The sequence below is a fragment of the Lepus europaeus genome, chromosome 19 (assembly GCF_033115175.1).
Source record: "Lepus europaeus isolate LE1 chromosome 19, mLepTim1.pri, whole genome shotgun sequence".
NCBI classification, from domain to species: Eukaryota; Metazoa; Chordata; class Mammalia; order Lagomorpha; family Leporidae; genus Lepus; species Lepus europaeus.
Window position 1 is genome coordinate 67,111,887 of NC_084845.1, and position 27,472 is coordinate 67,139,358.

Genomic DNA, 27,472 nt, shown 5'->3' on the forward strand with positions numbered 1-27,472 from the left:
TTCAACCCAGAATTCCATACCCAAATGAGCTATTGTGCAGAGCACTCCATTTCTAAACATGAGTCCAGGTCCCAGTCCCAAAGGATTCTTCTCATGTAGATCCTCACGGCGTCACACGGTTTCATTTACTTCCAGGTTGACTAATGACACGTGTCTGTAGCTCTCAGATTTGGCTCATTGTTTTTATGTTTGGAAAGTGTATGGAATTTATTTAGTCCTCCACCTTGAGCAGACATGTTTAGAGACAGGACAGCACCGTACCATGCAGGCAGAGAAAAAAAACAAGTGCATAAAGCCGGTGCTGGTGGGGTGGAGCATTTTGCCGATAAGGGTAGGGAGGGAGAGGCAACGGTAGATGAAATGGCAAGGGCAGGTTCAGACCAGACAGGTCAGGGCAAGGAAACTGTTCTCAGCACAGTCAAAACCCACAGAGAGGTGACAGGAGCGATTTCTAGACTTACAAAGCAATTTGGCATTTACTTCTGGCTTTCTTATTCTCTCTGCTCACCCAGTTTCTCAGAGTGCCTGATTTTACTTTCATATACATATGTCTCTTCCCATGGCCTCCAAGCATTTAAGTTTTGAAGATGCTTTCCACAGTATAAAGAAAAGTCTCCAACATTTGCCTGCACACAGTAAGAAATCATGTCAAAGCACTGGCTTAACCCAGGGTTATAAATTGCGTGACTCACAGGAAGAAAAAAAAATAATTTGCATTAGATTTGGCAAAGTTTTTTTTATTAAATTAAAATACATCAAGTAATTATTCAAGAAACGCACTGCAAGAAAGAGAGAGGGAGTATGGATCAGTGGATGAAAAGACTTAAAGAAAATATTAACCAGTCACAATGTAGAGACTTTTGGAACCTGATTTAAACAGACTCTAAAAATATATGACATTTACTAGATAATTAGAAAATTGAACACCAATACTTTACGTTATGAAGAAAATGTTAATCTTATTTAAGGTATTATAACAATACTCTTAGGAAGCTAGACAGACATTAGCTTGTGTGTGTAAGTGGGGCCAAAGAAAATGGAAATTTTAGGGCTGGCACTGGGGCACAGTGGGTTAAAAATGCTGCCTGCAGTGCCAGCGTCCCATATGGGTGCTGGTTCACGTCGCAGCTGCTCCTCTTCTGATCCAACTCTCTGCTATGGCCTGGGAAAGCAGTAGAAGGTGGACAAAATTCTTGGGCCCCTGCACCCACGTGGGAGACCCAGAAGAAGCTCCTGGTTCCTGACTTTGGATCAGCTAAGCTCTGACCATTGCGGTCATTTGGGGAGTGTACCAGAGGAATGGAAGACCTCTTTCTCTCTTTCAAATAAATAATTTCTTTTAAAAAAATGGGAATTTTAAAGGAAAACGGAAAATTTTAAAGAGGATTGCTGCCAGACACTACCCCAAACTGGGTCCGCTTACCTGACACACAGAAAGCCAATCACTGGCATCTGGTTTGTGGTGTTTATTGCAAAGCGCAGACAGGAGTCGGGCAGCTAGTGCTTCATTCCAGGGCTCCCTGACGAGTTAGGGGTACAGGTTCTTATAGATTGAAATTGGGCTGAGAGGTGCCTGATCGGCTCGTATCCATGTTCCCGGTTGGCCAGTGGAACTCATGGCCTTCCTTTGATTGGTCAGTGATGACGTGGTGTTGTAGGGTATTTATGGAGGACAGGTGGGCTCCAGTTGTTCTGGGGTTATCTGCAGGTGGCAGTAACATTCTGCCAGGACCTGGGATTCCCCTACACAAACCACCCCTGGACAAATACTGGCCACCAAGGTTCTTATCAATTGGAGAAGCAATTGGACTCACTGTGTCTGGTGATTAGAACCTTGTAAGGAAGCTGCATCACTCCCTCTGGTCAGTGAATTCCTTTTGAGCTAAGAGAGACAGACAAGAGTCTGCGTCCTGCTTTTACATTATAGGGGTTCCATTTCAGGATGAATTTTTGTACAGTGGAATGAGGAAACCAGTCTTGAGAGCAGTGATAGCTAAAGTAATTGTTCTTTGATCCTATTAGATGGGTTCCAGCCCCCTCTCTGGCGGCAGCTCTGGGAACTCCCCCTGCCTGGCACCAAGGGGACTATTAGGTCCCATAACACTGTGCTGAGAAAACCCAGGAAGAAAAACGGGGGGACCCACACTCATGTCCATAAAAGCTCCACTCCAAAACAGAGTCCACACTGAGTTCTTTCTTGAGATGCTGGCCTGGTCTATCAGGTGTATTTCTCCTCATTAAACTTTGCTGCCTCGCATACCTCTACTCCCTGTCTCACATCTTCATTTTTTCTTGCATGAAGACAAGAACCTCTGATCAGCCACCTACCCTAACAGTACTGTTATGTTTTCTTTTTTTGTTTGTTTTTGTTTTTTGTTTTTGACAGGCAGAGTTAGACACTGAGAGAGAAAGAGAGAAAGATTTTCCTTTCTGTTGGTTCACCCCTCAAATGGCCACTATGGCCGGCATGCTGCGCCGATCCAAAGCCAGAAGCCAGGTGCTTCCTCCTGGTCTCCCATGCAGGTGCAGGGCCCAAGCACTTGGGCAATCCTCCACTGCCTTCCCGGGCCACAGCAGAGAGCTGGACTGAAAGAGGAGCAAATGGGACAGAATCCGGTGCCCCAACCGGGACTAGAACCAGGAGTGCCAGAGCTGCAGGCGGAGGATTAGCCAAGTGAGCTGCAGCACCGGCCTGTTATGCTTATTTTAAGAGTCCTTATTTTAAATATATACTAAAATATTTTCCAATGAAACAATATATAGCACATTCAATTCAAAATAATACAGGAAAGGGCAAGTGGGTGGAGGTAGAAATTCAGTGAGAAGGGGCAGGCATTGTGGCTGCAGCTGGCAACAATGGCTTCCCATATGGGCGCTGGTTTTAGTCCCAGCTGCTCACTTCTGATTCAGCTCTCTGCTAATGTACCTGTGGAAGCAATGGAAGATGGCCCAAGCGCTTGGGTCCCTGCACTCACAGGGGAGACCTGGAAGAAGCTCCTGGCTCCTGGCTTAGGCTCCACCCAGCCCTAGCCTTTGTGGCCATTTGGGGAGTAAACCAGCAGATGGAAGATTTTTTGTTTCTCCCTCTCCCTCTGTAATTATGCCTTGTAAATAAATTTTTTTTTTTTTTTAATTTACTTGAAAGGGGATGAGAAGGAGAAGCAAGTCAACAGAGCTGTCTTATCAAGCAGGTCAGCACGGAGGACAAAGAGCACCTAACCCCCTGGGAAAATCCCATCAGGCAGTGTTAAACACATACTTCAGGGCTGTCCCATCCCAGGGGTGATGCAGTGTGTCAGTATCAGCTCTGGCCAGTGGAGCTCTGTTTCCAGAACATGTGAAGTCCTTGACTCCTAGAGTGCTGTGCTTGTCTTGAGAGCTCTTCCACGACTTTGGAAAAAGCCAGGCTTTGTGATGCTGTGGGTCAGGTATTTCAGAGTGCACAGTAGGCTTAACCTGGGTGCATCTGAGGGAGCCTGGGACTAGAAGCACGCCATCTTGCAGCTCCTTCCCAGCATGTCCACACCAAAAAAATGGGATGGAAGCCCATCTCAACAAATATTTGCTGGCAGACAGCAAGATTTATATTCAGCAGAAACAAGTTAGGAAAGGCTCCACCAAGACTGCCCCTGCTCTCAGCTGCTAATGTAAAACCACTGCATTTACTCTTTGTGGAGATAATGTGCTGCAGACATAGAAATATCCCTAGCCTGCAAGGCCTCAGTGGCTTGGTCTCTCCTTCTACCAGCCCCTCCGACTGTATTGTTCGGAGCATCTCTTCTTTTTACTTAAATACATTTTCACTTCTACTCTCATGGTTGTGTCTGGTCTCATAAACCGTCAATGACACCAGGACATGAACACGGATTCATCTCACCAGTTTTCCCGCAACACACCGTTAGTGTAAACTATACTTTAACACTGGCAGAAAAACAGCATCAATTCTTCTTTCCAGTTGACAGAGCTACAAGATGAAAGGCACGTAGAAGCTGAAAATTCAGCCCTGACATTCTAATCAGGGTCCTGACACTGCGGAAATCTTCAAGCCAACCTCTTCCTTGACCCCCTTTCCCAGGGGAGTTCAGTGAAGAAAAAACCTTGCATTCTTCTTCCTCTCTCTTTTGAAGAATGAGTTTATTTTTCAACAAGGAAACAAAGAGGGCACTGCTTTATATTCCAATTTTTATACTAAGTATTAATTTATTATGAATTATAATTTTTGGAAAAAAGACAGTACTAATTCTGGCACTTTTAGCATTGAAACCAATGAGCTTCCAATTTACATACTTCATATTCAAGAGAGCTTTTCCTAGCTTTAGAATGATTGGGTCCTCACACATCTGAAACCACTGCCAAATAGTTAGTGGCTTTGTGGCTTTTTGATATCTATCTGTGAACAGTCAGGAAGACACTAGGCCTTTCTTTTGCTCTACTGCCCCCAGGTATAAACATCTGGCTGTATCCCCATTGTTACAGTTCTTTGTCTCCCGTGAAATAAGAATTTCCACAAAGAAAAGGCAGAGAGAAAACAAACAATTATTTAAGTCAGAAATCGCCTGTTGCAGTGATCAGGAGGGGAGCTCCAAGACAGGCAGACTCAAGGAGCTGTGAGGGTCAATTTTTTTTTTTTAAAGATTTATTTGAAAGGCAGAGTTAGAGAGAGAGAAAGAGGGAGAGGGAGAGGGAGAGGGAGAGGGAGAGGGAGAGAGAGAGAGGAATATCTTTCATCTGTTAGTTCACTCCCCAAATGGCTGCAACGGCCAGAGCTAGGTTGATCTGAAGCCAGGAGCCAGGAGCTTCTTCCAGGTCTCCCACATGGATGTAGGAGCCCAAGCACTTAGGCTATCTTCACTTGCTTTCCCAGGCGCATTAGCAGGGAGCTGGATCAGAAGTTGAGCAGCTGGGACTTGAACCATATAGGACACTGGCACTGCAGGTAGCTGCTTTACCACAGTGCTGGTCCTAAGGGTCCAGTATTTTAAGCATACTTTTTGGGAAAAAAACAAAAAAACAAAAAACACCCAGAACAGCAGCTACCAATCAGTTAGAGGGCAGGAACAAAATCCTTCAAAATGTTGGATTTGTAATCTTGTCTGTCCTGTCTAGTTTGCTCAGGATAAGACAAAAAACAAAAAACAGAAACAAAAACCCAACAGAAGGGTGGGAACCATGACTTCTTTCAATTTTAACAGTAAACTGAGAACTCAGAGTGGAACCACTACTCCCCTGCTAGTCTCAACTTTTGGGGGAAGCAAGCATTTTGCACTCTCTTAGGACTCCCCTTTCCCTCATTCCAGCTGGGACCACCCTAATTGCCTATTAGCCCATCTGACTGTCACACCATTTCTGATCTGAAAACGACTGGCTGCCAGTGAGTGCTGGAGACTTTCCAAACTCCCTGCCACCCTAGCCTTATACCCCAGGGGACTCTGCAACTTCACTCTTTCACCAGCAAGACTTCTGATCCAGGATTTCCTGTTTGATTTTTGTGGGAGCCCTCATCTGCTCCTGCCATTTTTGCTGGAGATGACAGAGCATCATCATGACTCGTCACTCCTCAAAAACCTCAGCCAACCTTCCCAGAATCAAGGGGACTGAAGCCATGCTCCATTACAGAGTTCCTCTCCTGCAGTCAGCTACGAGCACCCCTGACTCACACAACGTTGGGTCAACTAGCCCACAAACAAATGTGTGGAATTATTTTCTTCCCTTGAAATTTCTCTCTAGCAACACGTGCACTGTAGTTTGTCTTAAAGTGCAGATTTATCTTAAGGATTCAGAGAAAGCCCACATTCCCCTCTCCCCCCCCAACACCTTGCCTTCCACCATGTCATGCAATTCACAGGGCGAGGTATGTGGGAATACATTTGTAGGGGATCATAAAAAGCTTCTGAAAGTCAGTAATCAAGAGACATGCAAATGAAGACTATACCTTACACCCTGTAGACTGGCAGACAACTTCAGTTTGGTGTTTTGGTTATGTATTCCTTCACAAAAAAGCACCCTGGAACTTGTTGGTCAAGGTCTTAAGAGTTGTAGACTTGTTCCTATGCTGTGGTCATGTTTGACTTGTGGCTGTTTCAATGTGGTCAGACAAAACTCTAAGGTGGGAGCAGAGAAGTGCATGTTCAAATAGAGTCTATTTGACTCAAGTGCTACAGGTGAAAAAATATACATGAGTGACAGTGATCCAAGAGGTGGGAGGGAGTGGTGAGAACCTGCCAACTTCTAGCAGATTGGCATCAGTCATTACCTAATAGTCTTATTTGATTCTGCTGCAGTTTTACAACAGCGTAGGGTCATCTCTGTTGCTCGCGGCAGGCACGGTTTGCACCCATCCAGACAATGCTGATGGGAGAGATACTAGCAAGGGAGCCCATCCAGAAGAAACATGCCTTCAGAACAGTGTGCTCTGTACAGCAAGTCCAGGACCTCTTATTTACAAGAATCCCAAAAGTCAGTATGTAACTCCCCCATGTGCCCCAGGGAAAACGTAAACAGGGCAATCCAGAAAACAAGGAACAAGAAAGTTATATTGGAAGTAAAACTGGGTTTTGGTTTGAAAAGTGGTGTCTTCTTTGTGTAAATAATTCCTTTGTCCAAAAGAGCTTAAGAGGGTACAGTTACGGGCAAATGGCATTTTCAGTAATTAAAATTAAAAAGAAAAGCTACTGTGTAGTGAGCAGCCTAACTTTAAGTCCTACAGGAAGTTACAGAGCCACAAAACAATGTTAATAAATTGTTAATGGAAGATGTTCCTGTAGGGAGTGGGCAGGTCACACCAGACTCCAAGGCTGCTGTTTTCAACTCACGTGGCAAATCTGCTCTCTCAGTGTGGGGACATGGAAGTGTTCTGGCAGGCAAGGACAGGAACCTCTATCTTCACAGAGCACACATTAAAAAGTTGAAGGCATCACACAGGAAGCTGTCACCCTGAGAAGAGGCTAGGCCGTTGTTTCAGAAGTCTGGACAGAGAATGTCACATTCCGAGCTGTGACAACAAGCTGCAGTGTCCCTGAGTTGGGGGGAGGAGGGGACACACGTCTGCGGAGGGGGCACTGGGTGCTTGGTGCTGGGGATGTCTGAGAAGCTGTTTCAGTGGTGATGGGAAAAACGTAAACTGGTAAAAAACTGTCACTGGGTCACCAGCCTCTGCTGGGGTGTGGTGCTTTTAGGGTAACAAAGGAACAGCCCTCCTCCTATGGCTTAGCATCAGCCTCTGGGCTTCCACTGGCAGATCCCATAAAGAACCAGTAAACATAGGAGGAACAAGGTCTCCTAAGTCCTTGCCCAGCGTCAAGAGTTGAGACTGCAGCCAGCGCCACGGCTCACTAGGCTAATCCTCTGCCTTGTGGCGCCGGCACATGGGGTTCTAGTCCCGGTCGGGGCACCGGATTCTGTCCCGGTTGCCCCTCTTCCAGGCCAGCTCTCTGCTGTGGCCAGGGAGTGCAGTGGAGGATGGCCCAAGTGCTTGGGCCCTGCACCCCATGGGAGACCAGGAGAAGCACCTGGCTCCTGCCATCGGATCAGCGCAGTGCGCTGGCCGCAGCGCGCCAACCGCGGCAGCCACTGGAGGGTGAACCAACGGCAAAGGAAGACCTTTCTCTCTGTCTCTCTCTCTCTCACTGTCCACTCTGCCTGTCAAAAAATAAATAAATAAATAAAAAACAAAACAAAACAAAAAACACAAAAAACCAGGCTCCTGGTTTTGGCCTGGCCTGCTTCTGACAGCTGTGGCCAGCTGGAGTGAACCAGTAGATGGAAAATCTCTCTCCCTTTCTGTCACATTGCCATGCAAGTAAGTGAAATCTATCTTAAAAAGAAAGACTAAATAGTAAAGTTATCTCCATACAAAAAGCAAGCAGAAGTGGTATGAGAAATCAGTAGACATCCACACAAGGAAGGAAACAGGCACTGCTGGTGCGCTTATTTCTGAGCTGTCGGTCAGGAGGCACTAGCCAAGAAATTCAGTTCTTCCCTCAGCTAGGACCTGGTCTTCAAGGTTTGTATCTGCTAGAGTATCCTAAAACTGTACTGCCTAAAGGGTCTCAAACCATCCCCTTCCTTGAGGTTGTAGTTCTTCACTCAAATTTTCTAATTGGATATGGAAGTGCTAAAACTACCTTGGAAAACCCAGGGTTAAAGTCACTGTTCTTTATCCACTGTATGGGAACAACACAAATGTCCCTTGGTGGCCAGGATTACTCGCACAGCTGAGACACAAAGCTCCTTTACCTGCTGGCTTGGTGGTAAAAGAACACATTCTCAACTGCTATCTTAATGGGACCATTGTCAGGTCCCTGGGTGGAAGCCCTTGTCACCTGGGTACCCTCCAAGGCAGGTAGGAAGCAAATCATCAGCATGCATTCACTTTGTGTCTACAGTGAGAGGAGCTACTCTCTCCACCTCTGCTTGATTACGGACCATGCATTTTGACCGAGAGCACCGGCCCTATAGAGTGGTCACTTGTTTAAAACATAAATTACTGTCACATGTCTGGAGCTCTAAGTGTCTTCAGTGGACCAGTTCACCTTTCTATTATCCCCTGGGTGTGTGTGTGTGTGTCTGATTAGTGAAATCCAGAGGCAAATGCGTTCAGCACTCAGAAGAAATGCTGGGCAGAACACGAAGGTGCACATGACTTCAAACAGGCCACGAATTTGTGGTGTCAGGAAGGCACGGCAAAAGCTTCCAGCTTCTGTTCCAGGACAGTGAGGGTGCAAGGTGTACTGCTATCACTCTCAGAGTAAGAGTCAGATTAACTTCAAATACATAAGTTTTTCCATAACTTGCCAGAGGGCTAAAAGCACAACCTAAGTTTGCAGAGAATGAAGCAGAAAATTGACACACATCTCATCTGCTGGGGCCAAAGTCTAGTGATTTCAGGATTCCCATCCATATCCAGACAGACAGTTCCACATACGTATACTCAATTCCACGGGCTTCTGCATGTGACATGTAGAGCAGGGTTCAGGTCAGAGGATGGTCTGCTCAGTGGTAAATTCTATTCGGCTATTTCTTAGGAAATTAATATTGTTTTGACCCATAAAAGACAAGTTCTTATGGTTCAACCCACTGTATCACAATATTCTAAATTAACATCTAACTTTATAAAGTCACTATTTGGACTTCAGTTACATAACTCAATCAGGCTAAAATTATTCTATGAAAGAAAACAAAAAATGTGAAAACAGGTGTTTATTATGCAACAATTTTCACAATTAAATTCTTTAAACAAAAAACCTTTATACCATAAACTGACAATGACCTGGCATATGCAAATTTCTCAGGACGGAGCAGTGTGTTTGTTTTGGATGAATTTACAGATAATAAGCTGATTCCAAAATGTATATATGAACTGGCTTGACTTGATTAATAACAGAAAGTAAAATGTAAACACGGCCAGTAATTCCTATGAAATCAGTTCAAGGTCAGTGACTAGAGAGCTGCATGATAAAAAATTGGAGGTTAAAAAAAACCTCTAGGAAGCAAGCTTGTACCTATGGACACTGCGAGGTTGAGGGCTGGGGACCCACTCCTGAAGACCACCACCAAGCAAAGGATGTATAACATCCACCACACATCTGTTCTAAAAACAGCATGTTTTCAAAACCTGGACTTATCTCTTCATGAATAAACACCACAGTATTAACCACGTCAGAGATGCCACCAGGATGAGCTCCAACACGAGCTGCTCCCTGCGCTGTAACCGGGGGTGTCCACTTCAATCTCGGGGCTTTAGGAACATCTTCTTTGCTTTGATGGGCTGCATGTCTCCATTCTCATCTTCTTCATAATTGGCACGGTCTCTCTTCTTGGCAAACTTTTTTCCAATTGTCCCCACCAAAGTCTCATATCTGTTAAGGTAATGCACAGCACAAGTTTAACTTTCAGTAGGCCTTGTCAAGAATATCAAACCAAATCCAATAAAAGAAAAATAAAAAGATTAGAAGAAACCATCTGATCTCTCTGAATCATGAATCTCTCTGAAACAAGTATATACTTGTTGTTTCTGTTTTGCAATATCCTAAATAAAATGAGATGCCTATTTCAAATATGAATGGGAAGTAGCACTGGAAACAAGCCCTCAACTGCCAGCTCGCGATGGGAGTGAATCAGCTATCTTCCCACTGAGCACGCGTGTGAAACTAGGGGAGACTCTGACTAAGGCGTGCACGTGGAGTCGGTGAAGGCCAGGCTCAGGTTACAAAGCTAGCCCAGGGTAACTATTACCTTCTAGCCATTTCTTCATCCGACACATCAAGCTCCACTGTTTCCTCTTCAACCTCCTCTGCTTTCTTCTTACCATTCATCTGAAGCATTAATTTCTGAAAAATACGCCATTGCTGTCCATCACTGCTAGAAAAGGCTTGGCAAAGGAGCTGGTGTCAGAAACTAAGGACACAGAACATGGGGGACTGGTCACAGTTTGAAATACTTTACACAGTGATGTGCCGGCAGAGCTCCGCCCTGAATCAGAAACACGGCAAGACTTGGTCTCAATGAATTTAAACTGTTTTAGAACACAAATCTTGGCCGGCACCGCGGTTCAACAGGCTAATCCTCCGCCTGTGGCGCCAGCACACCGGGTTCTAGTTCCGGTCGGGGTGCCGGATTCTGTCCTGGTCGCTCCTCTTCCTGTCCAGCTCTCTGCTGTGGCCCGGGAGTGCAGTGGAGGATGGCCCAAGTCCTCGGGCCCTGTACCTGCATGGGAGACCGGGAGAAGCACCTGGCTCCTGGCTTCGGATCAGTGCGGTGCGCTGGCCGCAGCAGCCATTGGGGGTTGAACCAACGGAAAGGAAGACATTTCTCTCTGTCTCTCTCTCACTGTCCACTCTCCCTGTCAAAAATCTGTCTTTTTATAACGTGTCATACCTTCTTTATAGCAAGGGAAGGATGAGAAAGGAAGGCAGATGAGAAACCAGACTCATGTAGTTTTCCCAGTGTTTACTGGACTGAAAATAGAATGGCCAGCACCGTGGCTCAACAGGCTAATCCTCCGCCTTGCAGCGCCGGCACACCGGGTTCTAGTCCCGGTCGGGGCGCTGGATTCTGTCCCGGTTGCCCCTCTTCCAGGCCAGCTCTCTGCTATGGCCAGGGAGTGCAGTGGAGGATGGCCCAAGTGCTTGGGCCCTACACCCCATGGGAGACCAGGATAAGCACCTGGCTCCTGGCTTCGGATCAGCACGGTGCGCTGGCTGCAGCGCGGTGGCCGCGGCGGCCATTGGAGGGTGAACCAACGGCAAAGGAAGACCTTTCTCTCTGTCTCTCCCTCTCACTGTCCACTCTGCCTGTCAAAAAAAAAAAAAAAAAGAATGTATTCAGGGTTTCAGAATTCACTAGGAAGGGCCATTTTCTAGTAACCTCCCACATCAGGTTCTGAGCTCCACGCTGCCTCTCTTCTCCCCTGAACCAGGCATACACTGAAGTACCTGCCCTGCCCATTCTTAATCCTCTTCTGTGGACACTGCACACTCATGTTTTCCCTTTTTACTCTACCGCCTAACCTAAAGCTTAAAGCAGGGAAAGGTGCTGTAGTTTGGCTCCCAAACCCATATAAGAATTTAAACCACAGGGGCATGGGAAGGTGCAAACTTGATCCAGTTATGCTGTTTCATAGAAGGGTCCATGCGAAGTCCTCAGGTCACTGGACAGCAGCTTTTGCGGGCAGAGTTGGTTATTACAGAAGTCCCAATTCTGAATCAGGCCCAGTGGTATTCTCGGCTTCCTTCCATCCGCTGGTTCATTTCCCAGATGGCCGTAACAGCCAGGGCTGGACTAGCCTGAAATCAGGAGCCAGGAGTCAGGAGCTTCTTCCTGGTGTCCCACATGGGTAGCAGGGACCCAAGCACTTGGGTCATCCTGCAATGCTTTCTCAGGCCATTAGCAAGGAGCTGGATCAGAAGTGGCTCTGCCAGGATTTGAACAGGTGCCCATATGTGATGCTGGTGCTGTAGGCAGTGGTTTTACCTGCTATGCCACAACGCTAGGCCCCTCTGTGTGCGTTCTACCACTGCCATGGCAGTCCAAGCTTGGATTGTAAAGCTCCATAATCACGAATCAAATAAACCTCCTTCCTTCCTAAGAAGCCTGTATCATACATTTAGTTATAGTGATGGGAAGCTGACTAGTAACAGAGCATACATTAAAAACAAACCTGTGAGCTAGCACTGTGGTGACAAGCCACTGCTTATATCTGGCATCCCATACCAAAGTGCTAGTTCATGTTCTGGCTGTTGTTTTAGATCTTGCTAATGCGCCTGGGAAGACAGCAGTAGATGGCCCAAGTATTTGTGCTCCTGTCATCCATGTGAGAGACCAGGTTGGAGTTGCTGGCTCCTGGCTTTCAACTGGGCCAGACTGGGGACCATCTGGGGAGTGAACCAGTACATGGAAGATTTCATTCTTTGCCTTTCAAGTAAATAAATAAATCTATAAATAAATAAAAACAAATGTACATAGTATTGACTTTGTATAAAGTATATATAACATACTTTCATTATCACATATTGTCCTGGCCTACCCACTCATCCCCTCCCCACAAAAAGGAAAAAGGAAGCCAAAGCTATAATCTTTAAATCAATTCTAGAATTAACCTCATTAACGGTGGCTCTCTAGAGGCATCCTAGAAGATCTTTTTATTTATTTTTTTTATTTTTGATAGGCAGAGTGGACAGTGAGAGAGAGAGACAGAGAGAAAGGTCTTCCTTTTGCCATTGGTTCACCCTTCAACGGCCGCCGCGGCCAGCGCGCTGCAGCCGGCGCATCGCGCTGATCCGAAGGCAGGAGCCAGGTGCTTCTCCTGGTCTCCCATGGGGTGCAGGGCCCAAGGACTTGGGCCATCCTCCACTGCACTCCCTGGCCACAGCAGAGAGCTGGCCTGGAAGAGGGGCAACCAGGACAGAATCCAGTGCCCCGACTGGGACTAGAACTCGGTGTGCCGGCGCTGCAAGGCGGAGGGTTAGCCTATTGAGCTGCGGCGCCAGCCCAGAAGATCTTACATAAGAATGATTCTGCCCAACAGGGATCTCTGACAATGTCTGGACACATTTTTGGTTTCCACCCTGGGTTGCAGGGGGTATGGGTTCTCTACTGGCATTTAGTGAGTGGAGGAAACTGTCAATCACATTGCAAGGCTAAGGGCAGTCACACCACCAATGACGATCTGTTCCAAATGTCAACACTGCCAAGGGCGAGAAATACTGGCTTCAAGTCATGTTTACAAAACCAAAAATTTATACTACAAATGTCTATTTGGTTGGTCAAACACCTGATAGGACAGTGTTTAATATTTGAGGCAGAGTCCCAATAAATATTTGTGAAATAAAGGTCTGCTTTTCTACAAACTTAGAAAAAGAAAACTCAAATGAACAGCTCAGCTACAAAATGAAGATTCAATTATCATACCAACTTTCCAAAAGATTCATTTAAAAATCTATTTATGAGCTTGGATTAAAACTTGTCCAATAAAAAGTCAAATTATATGATTTTTAAGTAACATTTTTCCATTAGAAAAGCTACATTTATAGATGCCAGAGAATAACTTTTTGTAATAGCTTCATATGAATAAAATCTCAACATTCCTGTAAAAGACTCCAGTTGAAATTCTGAGTCAGTGGCACCGTTAGGGACTATATACTGCCATATTAAATTATCTACTCAATTCTATCATAAAACTAGACTGCAATGCCTGCAATTTCTTTAAATTGCTATGGCAATATTTCAAGAATTGTCATTTTCTATATAATGAGAAGAAACGGCACCTGGTGGGAAAAAAATCTTAGCCCAATTATTAGTAGAATAAACTCAACTGGAAAAATTTTAAATTTGAAGCAATTATATTTAATACCTCAACCTCAGGATTAAATCCTCTGAATGACATTCTTCCATAGAGAAGATCTTCACACAACAAGAAACTCTGCTCTTCTATTATCAAACTCCTAAACAGAAAAATAGACCTTCATTAACAGCATGTCAACTTATAACAAAGCACAGCAAATAAAAGTCAAGACTTTGAATGAGAAATCAATCTTATGTTTCTCAGTAGAAACAAGTGAGAATATAGGAAGATTTCTAGACTAGGGTTAAAAGTAAAAGCTGGTCAGTTTGGTCTGCAAAGGCAACAGGAGAGGAGAGATGCAGTAGGGAAGCACACCGTCTTCTACATTTATTTTTTTTTTTTCATTTATTAAACTTTTATTTAATGAATATAAATTTCCAAAGTACAGCTTATGGGTTACAATGGCTTTCCCCCTCCCATAACTTCCCTCCCACCCGCAACCCTCCCCTTTCCCGCTCCCTCTCCCCATCCCTTCACTTTAAGATTCATAAATATCTACACAATGGAAAGACCTACAGTATTTATAATTAACTTGCATTTTCTAAAGTCAAAGCAAAATCTCTTTGACATTTACCCCGGCGCCCCCAAGTTCTAAACAGCACCCAAGAGTAGCAGTGGGAAATCAGGCCTGGGCAGCCTTACCAGATTGCGTTTGGCAGAGTACATACCCACAGACTGACCCTGACTGACTTTAGCAGAAAAGGAATCGATTCTAAGAATAATGGGAAAGCTGGAGGAGCACAGTGGAAAAGGGGCAGGTGGCTGAACCAAAAGTAAACTCATGACCCCAGTTCACGCCCTCCCATTTGAGGTAAGCCGATCTATCTACAGCACAGCTACAAGCTCCAGAGTATACCTGGGAGCACACACCTGGCCTTCACGTCCCTCTTTGTGGGGAGCAGTTTCTGTTTCTTACCAACATTTACTCGGTCAACAAACACTTCTAAACCCAACGGTGTACAGGCCCTGTTCTAGAAGCTGAGGAAGCAGCCAGACAGAAAGGAGTCTCTATTCTTGTGGAGAATACTGAGGGAGCCTGATATTAGAAGCAGGCCAAGCTAATTCCATCCTATAGCTCCTTACCAGCACGTACACACTGAACAAAACAGAATGGAAGCTGGTTTTAACAGGTATTTGCCAATGGACAACAAGATTAGGTTTTGACAAAAACAAGTTAGAAAAGGTTCCATTAAGACTGCCTCTGCCCTCACAATAGCTAATGCATAACCACTACATTTGCTCTTTGGACTTTTTTTTTTTTTGGTGACAGGCAGAGTGGACAGTGAGAGGGAGAGACAGAGAGAAAGGTCTTCCTTTTTGCCGTTGGTTCACCCTCCAATGGCCGCCGCGCTGCGGCTGGTGCACCGTGCTGATCCGAAGGCAGGAGCCAGGTGCTTCTCCTGGTCTCCCATGGGGTGCAGGGCCCAAGGACTTGGGCCATCCTCCACTGCACTCCCGGGCCACAGCAGAGAGCTGGCCTGGAAGAGGGGCAACCGGGACAGAATCCGTGTGTGCCCCGACTGGGACTAGAACCCGGTGTGCCGGCATGGCAAGGTGGAGGATTAGCCTATTGAGCCACGGCGCCGGCTGAATACATTTTTTTTAAAAGATTTATTTTATTTATTTGAAGGACAGAGTTTCAGAGAGAGGTAGAGACAGAGAGAGAGGTCTTCCATCCGCTGGTTCACTCCCCAGATGGCCACAACAGTTGGAGCTGAGCAGATCTGAAGTCAGGAGCCAGGAGCTTCTTCTGGGTCTCTCACGTGGGTGCAGGGCCCAAGGCCTTGGGCCATCTTCTACTGCTTTCCCAGGCCATAGCAGAGAGCTAGATCAGAAGAGGAGCAGCTGGGACCAGAACTGGTGCCCATATGGAATGCCGGCACTTGCAGCCAGGGTTTTAATCCACTGTGCCACAGTGCTGGCCCCTGGAGACATACAAATGTTAGAGACATACAAATACCCCTAGAGCACAAGACCTCAGCAGTGTGGTTTCTTTATTACCAGCCTCTCCCCTTTGTGGGGAGTATCTCTGTTTTCTACTCAAACAAAACTTCATTTGAGTTGTATCTGGTTTCATAAACTGTCATGGACATCAGACACCAACCTAGACTCATCTCACCAGCTTCCTTGCAACACTACAGTCTAGAGAGTGATACATAGTAAATAACATACCATCCAACGGATGAAGATAAAGCAGGTTATTCCATTGCTGCCCAGAAGGGGGCACTGGAACTGAATGAGCTCTTCCTTTCTATATTCAACTATAGAACAGGGGAAACGAAGAACTAGTAATTTTCAGACAATGAACACATTAAAGCAGAGGGCTGAGAAGAAAGTACCATGAAGTGAGCCCCATGAATGCACAGCTTTTGTGCCTTCAGGTGATTTGCAGACCTTGCAGCAGGGATGGGGAGCTGGAAGAGAGCTCAGCACTGCTGAACTCAGAGACAAACTGAAGGCTGGGCTACAGGGCTGGCTGGGGTATACAGTTCAGGATACTAGAGTAGGGGAGTCACACAAAAGGATTCAGGACTTCCATATGGGGTCTCCTTGACCCTCTGGTGGAACGCGAAGCTGTGTATGTACAGGCTGAGTCCACGGCAGCAGGGGAGAGGACTACTGAGAGACGTTTTCTGGGAGAACCACCTCCTGGTGTTCTGGCCGAGGCTGGATACACGAAACGAACATGTTGGCAGGAATGGGATCTGCCAGAGACTTCAGACCGGAATTCAGCCCTTGTTTTTCCAGCTTCTAGTGGCAGCCAGCCCTCCCTGGCTGTGGACTGCAACATCTCAATCTGCCTCTGTGGCTATAATGCTTTCCCTGGGTGTTTAACAGGGCAGAGAGATCCCTCCAGGCTGCCTTCTAAGAAAACACATGATTACACTGAGGGGCCATCCAGATAATCCACGATAATCTCTCATCTAAAGGACCTTGCCTCATAACCTAACAGAGATGAGGACCTGGATATTATTTCAGGGGCAGAGGAACTATTTTCCAGCCTCTCCTACCTGGGAAAGAGACTTATCCTGCAACTGTATAAGTAACAAATGCCAGGGCTTGCACGGAGGAGGGAAGTGTATGAGTTCAGTCTGGCCAAAGAGGAGAGATCACCTGAGGTTCTGCAATACTGAGCACAAGGATACACCGCAGGAGGTAAGCTAATTTAGGCCTAGAAGAAAAGCTACAAAACCCACACTAACTAAAACAAGAACTGATTGGCGTGTAAATTAACTGCTTGATGGAACAAAATTTCATACTCTATCCAGAAAGACAACAAAACCCAGGTAGCTAGCAATGTAACACATATATTGTGTGGCACACAATAAAAAATTAGACATGCAAGGAAGCAGGAAAATGCAACCCCATACACAGAAGAAAGACAAATGCTTGAATTAGCAGAAGGGACTTTACAGCGGCTTTTATAGACATGCTCAAGAATTTAAACAAGGGGCCAGAGTTGTGGCACAGAGGGTTAAACCGCCACCTGTAAGACCAGCATCCCATATGGGTGCCAGTTTGAGTCTTGGATGCCCCACTTCCTATCCTGCTCTCTGCTAATGTGCCTGGGAAAAGCAGTGGAAGATGGCCCAAGTATCTGGGCTCCTGCCACCCATATGGGAGACCAGGTGAAGAACCTGGCTCAGCCCGGCTCTGTTGTGGGAACTTGGGGAGTGAAGCAGCAGATGGAAACTCTTTCTCTCCCTCTTTCTCTGTAACTGACTTACAAATAGATAAATCTTAAAAAAAAAATTTAAATGAAAGTATGAACGTAATCATGAAACAGGACATATGGAGACTACAAAAAAAGGGTAGATACTCTGAAAAATAAGAAACAATATCTTTAGAGAAAAAATAATAGTCCAGTATCTATCAAAGAACCTGAATTCATTATTAAACATTTTTCCAGGCTGGCACTGTGGCACATTTATGGGCACCAATTTATGTCTCAGCTGCTCCTTTTCCAATCCAGCTCTCTGCTGTAGCCTAGGAAAGCAGTGGAAGATGGCCCACGTGCTTGGGCCCCTGCATCCCCATGGGAGACCTGAAAGCAGCTCTTGCCTCCTGGCTTTGGATCAGCACAGCTCTGGCTGTTGCAGCCATTTGGGGAGTGAACCAGTGGATGGAAGACCTCTCTCTCTGTGTCTCTCCTTCTCTGTGTGTAACTCTTTCAAATAAATAAATAAATAAATCTTTTAAAAAAAATTACCTAAGTGGTAAAATAGAACCTTGGTATAGCCAAAAGTTCAGTAGGCAGGAATCAGAAAGAATCAACCATGAAGGGCAAAAAATTAATGAAAGAAATCTACAAAAACCACTACCCATCAAAAAAACAACAATAAGAAAATAAATATTCAAGTCACTGACTCAGAGAAAAAGTTTACAGTACATATATCTGGCAAAAGACTTATATGCAGAATATAAACAAATGCTACATATAGAAAAATGTTTTTATCCCCCCCCAAAAACCAAAAGAAAGCCCTATGTAAGTATTGAATTTTGATTAATAATGTGCATGTTGAAGTGTTTAGGGATAAAATGTATTGATGTTCTTAATTTGTGAAATGCACAAAAAATACAGTGGCTTGATAGAGGCACGGATACAGAAGGGCAGACAAATAACGTGCTGTACAACACTAGAAAATGTAAAGAAAAGGCCGGTGCCGTGGCTTAACAGGCTAATCCTCCGCCTTGCAGCGCCGGCACACCAGGTTCTAGTCCCGGTTGAGGCGCCGGATTCTATCCCGGTTGCCCCTCTTCCAGGCCAGCTCTCTGCTATGGCCCGGGAAGGCAGTGGAGGATGGCCCAAGTCCTTGGGCCCTGCACCCGCATGGGAGACCAGGAGAAGCACCTGGCTCCTGGCTTCGGATCAGCGCGATGCGCTGGCCACAGCGGCCATTAGAGGGTGAACCAATGGCAAAAAGGAATACCTTTCTCTCTGTCTCTCTCTCTCTCACTATCCACTCTGCCTGTCAAAAAAAAAAAAAAAAAAAAAAAAAAAAGAAAAGAAAAAAGAAAGAAAAAAGAAAATGTAAAGAAAAAACTTTCTCAATTTTTAAAATGGCCAGAACATTTGAAAAGGTACTTCACAAAAGTAGACAGAAAATGCAAATCAAAAACCATGAGATGCCAGTAGAACGGGTAAAATTTAAAAGGTACACAGCACCAAATGGGACTGTAAACTTCCAGATGGTACATGCTCCCGCAGTGCAAGGGTCCAGTGTTACAACCATTTTGGAAACTGGTCATAGACTTAAATATATGCCCATCTCATTACTTGGCAGGCACCATTTACTCAAGAGAAATGAAAGTGTGAACCAAAAAAACCCAAAATAAAACAAAAATTGAATATGAAAGTTTATAGTAGCTTCACCCACAACAGGCAAGCACTAGGAACAACCCAATGTCCATAAATAGGCAAATGGAACAATATTCTTTGGTTAAGCTCTAAACCAAAACAGCAATTGAGAGGCCTGAGTTGTGGTACAGCGAGTTAAGCTTATGCTGGCATCCCATGAATGCCGGTTCCAGTTCCGGCTCCTCCACTTCCAATCCACTGTGTTGACATGTGCAGAGTGCAAAGTCAACTAAGGATAAATTAAATCTCAACACAAATTAGAACAGTAGTAATACCAGATTGCATTTGTAGTCTTATTCTTTGTCACTAAGCTCTCACAGATTAAAAAAAAAAAAAAAAAAAAAAAAGCAGCTCACATAAAATGTTCTTGATGAAGTAGTAAAAATTTAACTTTATTAATCTGTCTTTGATTGCTTAAAAAAAAAAAAGCCATGTACAGAACACAAAGATTGGATTCTCTGGAAACAGATCCCGAGACAGTTGTACATGGACAAGTTTATCAGGGGGTTCTGCTCAGGAGAGGCCCCTCCATGGAGGTGGGGTTGGCAGATCAGGGAGAGGGAGACATGGCCCTGCACTGTGGCTGCCCTGAAGTCGCGGCCACTACAAGAAGCTCTTAGAGTTAGGAAATCCCGTCAGCTGTTCCAAGTGGAGGCAAAGATGCTTAACTCTCATTCCCTTCCACAGCCCAGCCACCACTTAAATTTGTTCCCTGTTAGGTAGTGTTAACACTGAATAAGCCCCGTGGTCATTACTGAATTACAGTCTGATACAGCTAATATTTTAAAAGGCAACTTCTAGGTGCAGCTGTCTGGACCACTGGTTCAACCACTACTGATTGGGAAGGCTGCACCCGACATCCCCAGATTGGGGTGCCTGGGTGTAAGCTCTGGCTCTGCTCAGGACTCCAGTCTTCTGCTAATTTGCACTCTGGGAGGTAGCAGGGAGTGAAGTTGAGCGCCTACCACTCATGTGGGAGACCTGAACTGAATTCTGGTCTTGACTTCAGGCTCGCCTACCTGGCCTGTAATAGGCTTTTGAGTGAACCAGTAGAAGATGGAAGGTCTCTGTCTCTGCCACTCAAATAAAAATAAGGAAACCTCTAGATTTGGGAACACATAATCCTACAGATGAAGTTTCTAATTACACAGATAGCAGTAACCCTTTGGAATAGTTCAGATAAGCAAAAAGCAATGGGTGAGTTCCATATACGGAAGCACAGCCATGTACCACACAATGTTTCAGCTGATGCACACATGTAGATGTTGACCCCATAAGATTATACTGCTCAGTGACACCATGGATCTCTTAGTCTCTTCGTAAGTATACTCTATAATGTTCAAACTGCAAAATGGTCTAATGATTTATTTCTTGGAACGCATCCCCACTGTTTAGTGATACATGACTATTAGCGCCAACATTGATTGTGTTTTACGCCTGGCATTGTGGTGACTGCTTTATGTACATTATCTCATTTGCTTTCCATAAGGTATGTAACAGATACTATTATCATGCCCCAAAGTGAAAAAAGGTTAAAGAACTCATTCAAGGTGAAAAGCAAGTGGCAGAACAGGGCATCAAACCCAGGTCTGCCTGCCTAGGGAGCCTAATTCATTCTGCTGTCTCTACATGGGAGTAAAACACAAGAACACATCCATTCACTAAGGACAGAGGACCCATTTGCTCCTGCGGGTCTACCTCCCACCCTCTCCCCGTGCTGGAGGTCCTGGGAGGGTGACTTGAAGGTAGCAGATTGAGTGACTCCTTTGCCACTAGGTACCTGACTCCCTTCCTGCAGGATTAATTACATGGGGCTGGCTGTGCCCTTGAGTGAAGGTAGTAACTCTTGCAAGATGCTCTCTCCACACAGCCTGTTTCCAGATTTAGTAATCATTCCCTCCTGGGCTGGAGAGGAATTACTTCCACTAGCCAAGACACAAGGCACTGCACTGTTCCTAGGGGTGCTCCTACCTGCCCACAACTTGTTAGGCTGTGAAGCTCTCCTTATCTTTTCCTGCCAACATCCTGAGCTAACATACACACCTATACATAAACAGGATGCTGAGTGTTGGCAAGAAGTTACTATTTGCTTTTCCAGGAAAGGAATCTAAAGGTCATTTTCTAGAAAGAACATACTGTATTGCGGGATAGAAAATACTGATAAGTCAGAAACAGTCCTGCCCTTCAATAAACAGCTGGAATACTTGCTGTGAGATTGGTCCAGGCACAAAATTAAATTATGGCTCCTTATTAGTAATGGCTCCTTGCTCCTCCCTTACCTTCAATACCTCCTATCTCTGGCAGGTTCTGCTTCCTCCTTGCCAACATTCTGCTTCCTCCAAACAGAAAGTGGAGGAAAACAGGCACTTTCCTTCCATCCCTCCTGGAGGGACCTATTTTCTGTCTTCCCAAAAAGGCCCAGAGAAGGTCGGCCCGATGAAGAAGGGAATGTAACAGAACAAAAACCAGTTACAGAAAGGAAAGACAGGCCAGCGCCATGGCACAGTAGGTTAATCCTCCGCCTGCGGTGCCGGCATCCCATATGGGCACCAGTTTTAGTCCTGGCTGTTCCTCTTCCAATCCAGCTCTCTGCTGTGGGCTGGGAAAGCAGCAGAAGATGGCCCAAGTGTTTGGGCCCCTGCACCCGTGTGGGAGACCGGGAAGTAGCTCCTGGCTTCGATCAGCACAGCTCAGGCCATTGTGGCCATTTGGGGAGTGAACCAACGGACAGAAGACCTTTCTCTCTGTCTCTCCCTCTCACTGTCTGTAACTCTACTTCTCAAATAAATCAATAAAATCTTAAAAAAAAAAAAAAAAAGAAAAGACAAACATGCATGAGGATAACAGCAGCGTCATCAGCGATCTGACAAAAACTGATGTAAAACAACCCCATAGTTTCTCCACACCAGTTAAGTACCAAGGAGAAATGACAGAAAGCTCCTTAAGTTTTCGAATGAATGGATGGATGAATGCATCATTCCTCCCCTTCCAACTGTTTATCAGGCACCAGCGCTGTTTAGCGGTGGAAGGAACAGCTGAGTGAGTTATCCCAGCCTCAGCACTTAGCAGCTGAGGGATGGATAAAGTCATGCCCTCTTCAGCTTCCTTTCCTCTGGCAGACAATGTGTGACATAGTGGGAGGCAGCTCGCAGGTTTCCTATGAGCACTCAGTAAACAAGCCATGAAATGTGCTTAGCCTACTTCCTGGCATGCTCAATAGCCTAAGAAACTGTTAGCTGAGTGGTAATAGAAGTATTTACAGTTAGAAAAAGAAGACACCATTCCGAACAGCTTTAAGAAGTTCAGCCTAATGAGGAGTTCTCACTGAAACAACACTGGCGGTTTGAAGCACACACCTAACCTTTGGAATTTAATGGGAGAAAGAATATTCTAGCTACTTAAAAAGGTCTTCTGTTATCAGAGAGTTAAGGGCTATGTTCCTCCATTCAGTATTTTTAAAAGGGGATAATGTTGTAAATAATGGCAGGGGATCAGTAAAAACTTATAAACCACTTAGAACTTTTGTAAGTTTAATTTTTTTTTTTTTAGAAAACTACTTAAAAGGCTGACTCAAGAAACTGAAGAGAACCTATTCTATGGGCTTTCTGTCACAGGAGTGATGAGTCAATGACAAGGATTTCCCTCTGAATGTCCCAAGAATCATCAATACATATCCAAATAAACCTACTCTTTCTCTTTCAGCTCTGGCAAATCCAAGTACCAGTGTTCTTCACTAATGATTTTCTTCTCTTCCTCTTCGAGCTGTTTCTTGGTTTCCGAGTCCAATCCCCTTTGCATGAACTGTCAAAGCAGAACAGAATCAGTGTCAGCACTCTTACCTTGTATAACTGCTAGGTAGGCTGGACCTGGTATACAACAAGGGTTCAATAAAGGTTCTCTGAGTATAAATGAGTCTACATGTCTTATTTTTCCAGATTATCTTTATTGGATCATTCTCTTCATAATGCAGAGGCCTCATTTTATCACTCACACCTTGGTGGTCAAACTCATCAATCCTGACCAACTGACCTTTGCTCTCCCATTATGATCAAGTAGCTGTTTTTTTATGATACACACAGACACATTCTGTAGATCTGGAAATGACAGAACACCCTGTGAATATGAATCAAGCTTCTCCCAAACTCTCCTAACCCTCCAGCATCTCAGAACACACGGCAAAGCCAGTGATCTAGCCTCCACTCAGAACTGAGGGCCCACAGCAGGCTGGATGCGTGCTGCAAGCAAAGTTTTCCTGTAACATAGCCATGCTCATTTGGCCTGGCTCACAAGCCCAAAAACATTTACTATCTGACCCTTCACAGACAAAGTTCAGGGCCAGCGCTATGGAGCAGGGCATAAAGCCACCACCTGCAGTGCCAGCATCCCATGTAAGTGCCAGTTTGAGTTTCGGCTGCTCCACTTCTGGTCCAGCTCTCTGCTGTGGCCTGGGAAAGCAGTAGAAGATGACCCAAGTCCTTAGGCCCCTGCACCTGTGTGGGAGACCCAGAAGAAGCTCCTGACGCCTGGCTTTGCAGCCATTTGGGGAACCAGCAGATGGAAGACTTTTCTCTCTCTGCCTCTCAAATAAATAAATCTTAAGAAACAAAACAAAAAGAAAAAGTTCACCAAGTCCTGTCCTAAGAGTCCAAAAGAGTTAAAATTGCAAATACGCATCCTTTCTACAGTCACTGGGTCCTACTAGTGACTCTCCACCCATATCCTTCTTTTTCCACTTCCCATTAAGATCTCCCTCCTCCCTCTGTTAACCCAATCAAAAGAGTTAAAGAACGTTGAAACAAATGAGTCAGTGCTCTCATACTTGCCCTCTACTTGGCTCGAGCTGAACAGTTACACCAGCCATAATATCCAGGGCACAGATGCTCAATGCCTTCACATGGGACATTTCATTCCATCAGCATGTATAGTGTCTCCTGCTATCCTATCAATCTCTTTCTTACCAATGACCAAAGCTGCTAACCCCAAACAGAGAATGTGGATAATTTTTTTGCCCTTTCCTCTGCTCCTACATCCAGTTAAGTCTTCCTCTTCCCTTCTGCTTGGATGGGGGTAGTAACTGTTTTAAGTTAATTTCTTTCTTGTTAACTGCAGAGTCAGATCTTCCGACACAGCCCTAGTTCATCAGCACATCTTCACTTGGCTTATTACAAGAACTAAATGAAACACTAAAATCTTTTCAATGCGTGCTCAATCAATTCACTCCATTTCTCTGAAATTGAAGATTACAAACCACCAACCAAAAGAAAAGTCTATTCAGTCAAGATTCACATGTTGCTCACATGTACGAGACAACTTTACGAGCTGTAAGTTATGCAACAATTTGACTCCATCCACTACTCATCCTGGTACATCCTACCTGAACTCCAGTCGCACCTTGCACAAGCAGTTTACTCTCCATTACTGATGCCTTGTTTTTCCTGGACATTCCACCACTATATAGGCACGACATCTAACAGTCTGCATCCAGAAGTAGTGACAGGCAGCACAGGGTAGTAATTAAGAGCAGGGGTTCAGGACCTGGCTGCCCAAGTCCAAGTCCTGTTAGCGAGTACTCAGTCACTGTGTAACTTCGGGGAAGTTACCTACTGCTGTTTGGTTGCCTGAGCTGTACAAGAGAGATAATGGGTGTAGCCACCTCAGAGTTACTATGTAAATTACATGAGCTAGCAGATAGATGCAAAACACTTAAAATCCATCTGGCACATAGCGGAGGCTGCTATGATTGAAGTTTTCAGGCTTTTTTTTTTTTTCCTTCTTTCTTTTTCTTTTTTTTTTTCTTTTTTTCTTTTCAGGCTTTGCTGTTTCCCTGTGGTCCTTCCCGGGTTCATTTTATCTACTGCCGCCTTTTTAATTATTCCACTATGAGATTACAATTAGGTTGACTCCATTTCAAATATAAAAACCACTTTAGTTTCAAATCCAAAAGCCGATTTTAAACGGGGTGACACAACCCACCTTTTTCACCTCATCCCCACCTCCACTGCGGCCCTCACCCCTTACTCGGCTCCCCAGGGCTTCTAGCGGGTCTGACTCCAGGTTCGCCCCTGGCCTGGCTTCTCCTCCACCAACGTGTTCTCCCCAGGACCAAAGCAGCCTGAGAGGCTGACAGCTTAGGGTTCTGCTTCGCCCCACAGCTTCCCACGGCTCACAAGACAAACGGAAAACCAGTCTTCATCCTGCCCACAACTCCCTCCGTGCCCTGACCGCAGCCCCGCTTGTTGCCACCGGCCCTCCTGGCACCCCGAGTCCCCCTCAGCTCTCACCACTGCACACGCCTCGCTCCTCTCCCTCGCCGTTCGCACTTCCGACCTCGCTTTCCTCTCAGCTCAGGACGCGGCGCCTCCCACTGCCCCGCACACTTCCGGCCAGAGGCCCCAGGCGCCAGCGCTCCCCGACCCTGCCCTCAGCCTACGGCCTGCCTACGTACGTGCCGGCTCCCGTCCGCGGGCTGCACGAGCGAGTCTGGCTAACCGGTCAAGTTTAGTTCCCGGCGCCAGCGCAGGAGCAGGCGCCAGGGGAATGAATGACCCCAGCAGCCGGCGGCCCCCTGGGAACCCCGCTGGTGCTCTCCGTGCGCCCGCCGCCCGCCCTGGACGGGTCTGGAGGTCCGGGTTCCCCTACTGCCCAGCCCGGCTCCCCCAGCATCCCCGCACCTTCATGCGCAGCAAGTTCTTGGACAACTTGGTCTTGCGCTCGGCCGCCATGCTGGCTCCAGCGGGGCGCCGCGCGTGCGTGCTACCGCGTGCGTGCTGCGTCGTCGTACGTAACGTGCGTAGCCCCGCCCCTAAACCTCGTGCTCCGGCGCGGGCCGGGCGCTGGGCGCCGTACCTCAGGGAGGGTTCTGCTGCCTGAGGAGCTCTTGGTAAGGCGGCGGTTCGGCGACGCGGGGCCGCGAGCGGCCGGTACCCGGTGGGCGGACCCCTGAGAGACCGGAAACGGAAGGGGCCCGTGCGCCCGGTCCCCTGTGACTTGGGCCGCGCCGCCTCAGGGAGCCGCTTCCCGCCGCGCCTCCCGTACTCTGTGGCCCTAGGGAGGTCTTTGGCGTGTTTGCCGTCTAGTCTTCTACACCGCGTGTTTGACGCGTTGAACGGCGTTGGCGGGCCTCCCGTGTGCCGTAAACAGTTCGTTTTCTCTTCACAATAATCCTGTGAAGAGGGTGATGATGATAATAATACCGTTATTATACCGGATTACAGAGCGAGGCCCGCGAACCCGGGCTTCAGAGCAGCTGCCCAACACTGGGCCACAAATCCGGTGGAAAACCGTACTGAATTCACCTATTTTTATGTGGGCGTTTGTGACTAAATGGTCCCTCTGTTAAGTAGGAAGAATGGCGAGAAATATCGAGAGAGATACAGACGGGTGGTAGATGTCAAAGACATTCGTGCATCGGAAGGCCCTATTTTATTTTTTTAAAGATTTATTTATTCGAAAAATAGAGAGGTAGAGCCAGAGAGAGAGTGTCTTCCATCTGCTGATTCACTCCCCAAATGGCCTCAATGGCCAGAGCTGAGCTAATCTGAAGCCAGGAGCCAGGAGCTTCTGGGTCTCCCCACACGGGTGCAGAGGCTCAAGGATTTCGGCCATCTTCCACTGCTATCCCAGGCCATAGGGAGAAAGCTATATCGGAAGTGGAAGCAGCCGGGTCTCGAACCAGCACCCGTATGGGTTGCACACGTTGCAGGCTGTGGCTTTAACCCACTACGCCATAGTGCTGACCCTGAAGAGATCCTATTTTAATTCAAGGAATTGAAAAATGAAAAGATTTGATGCTCCATTATTTGCCACCCGAAGACTATGAATTTTTTTTTTCCACATCATTCTCAGGCCCCACACTTTGGGAAACATGTAACCTAATAGAATTTCAGCTAATCACATACAGTATCTATGAAACTCTTGAGCTGGGTACCTTACCTGTATTATTTTATTTAGTCCTTTGGAGAAAATATTGTTTTCATTGTGTAGTTAGGGACTCTGAGACCCAAAGAGAAGGGATGCCCTTGAGTTTGCACAGCTGCTAAATGTTAAAAGCTGAGTTTCAAGGCCGCTGCCGCTGCTCAATATGAGGCTAAATCCTCCGCCTGCAGCGCCGGCACACCGGGTTCTGTCCAGGTTACCCCTCTTCCAGGCCAGCTCTCTGCTGTGGCCCGGGAGTGCAGTGGATGATGGCCCAAGTGCTTGGGCCCTGCATCTGCATGGGAGACCAGGAGGAGGCAGCTGGCTCCTGGGTTCAGATCAGCGCAATGCGCTGACTG

At 46.2% G+C, this 27,472-nt stretch overlaps 1 protein-coding gene and 1 long non-coding RNA gene across 4 annotated transcripts in view; one reads left to right on the forward strand and one right to left on the reverse strand.

Moving 5' to 3' along the window:
• Positions 1 to 9,197: 9,197 nt before the first annotated feature.
• MPHOSPH6 (M-phase phosphoprotein 6) lies at positions 9,198 to 26,065 on the reverse strand. Of its 3 annotated transcripts, none has more exons than XM_062177134.1 (5): positions 26,046 to 26,065; positions 22,888 to 23,000; positions 13,850 to 13,940; positions 10,234 to 10,328; positions 9,198 to 9,857 (listed from the first exon to the last, which is right to left on the reverse strand). In XM_062177134.1, the coding sequence occupies exons 2-5, from the start codon at positions 22,995 to 22,997 to the stop codon at positions 9,725 to 9,727; spliced, it is 429 nt and encodes a 142-aa protein (XP_062033118.1). In that variant the 5' UTR covers positions 22,998 to 23,000; positions 26,046 to 26,065; the 3' UTR covers positions 9,198 to 9,724. The 3 variants fall into 3 exon arrangements, with proteins under 3 accessions (XP_062033118.1, XP_062033116.1, XP_062033117.1); XM_062177132.1 differs by lacking the exon at positions 26,046 to 26,065 and adding an exon at positions 25,871 to 25,978; XM_062177133.1 differs by lacking the exon at positions 26,046 to 26,065 and adding an exon at positions 25,481 to 25,589.
• The window catches only part of LOC133748380 (uncharacterized), a 347,690-nt gene continuing 346,239 nt past the window's right edge, over positions 26,022 to 27,472 (forward strand). Inside the window, exon 1 of the long non-coding RNA XR_009864452.1 lies at positions 26,022 to 26,079. This is a non-coding gene — a long non-coding RNA (uncharacterized LOC133748380). The remainder of the gene's footprint in view (positions 26,080 to 27,472) is intronic.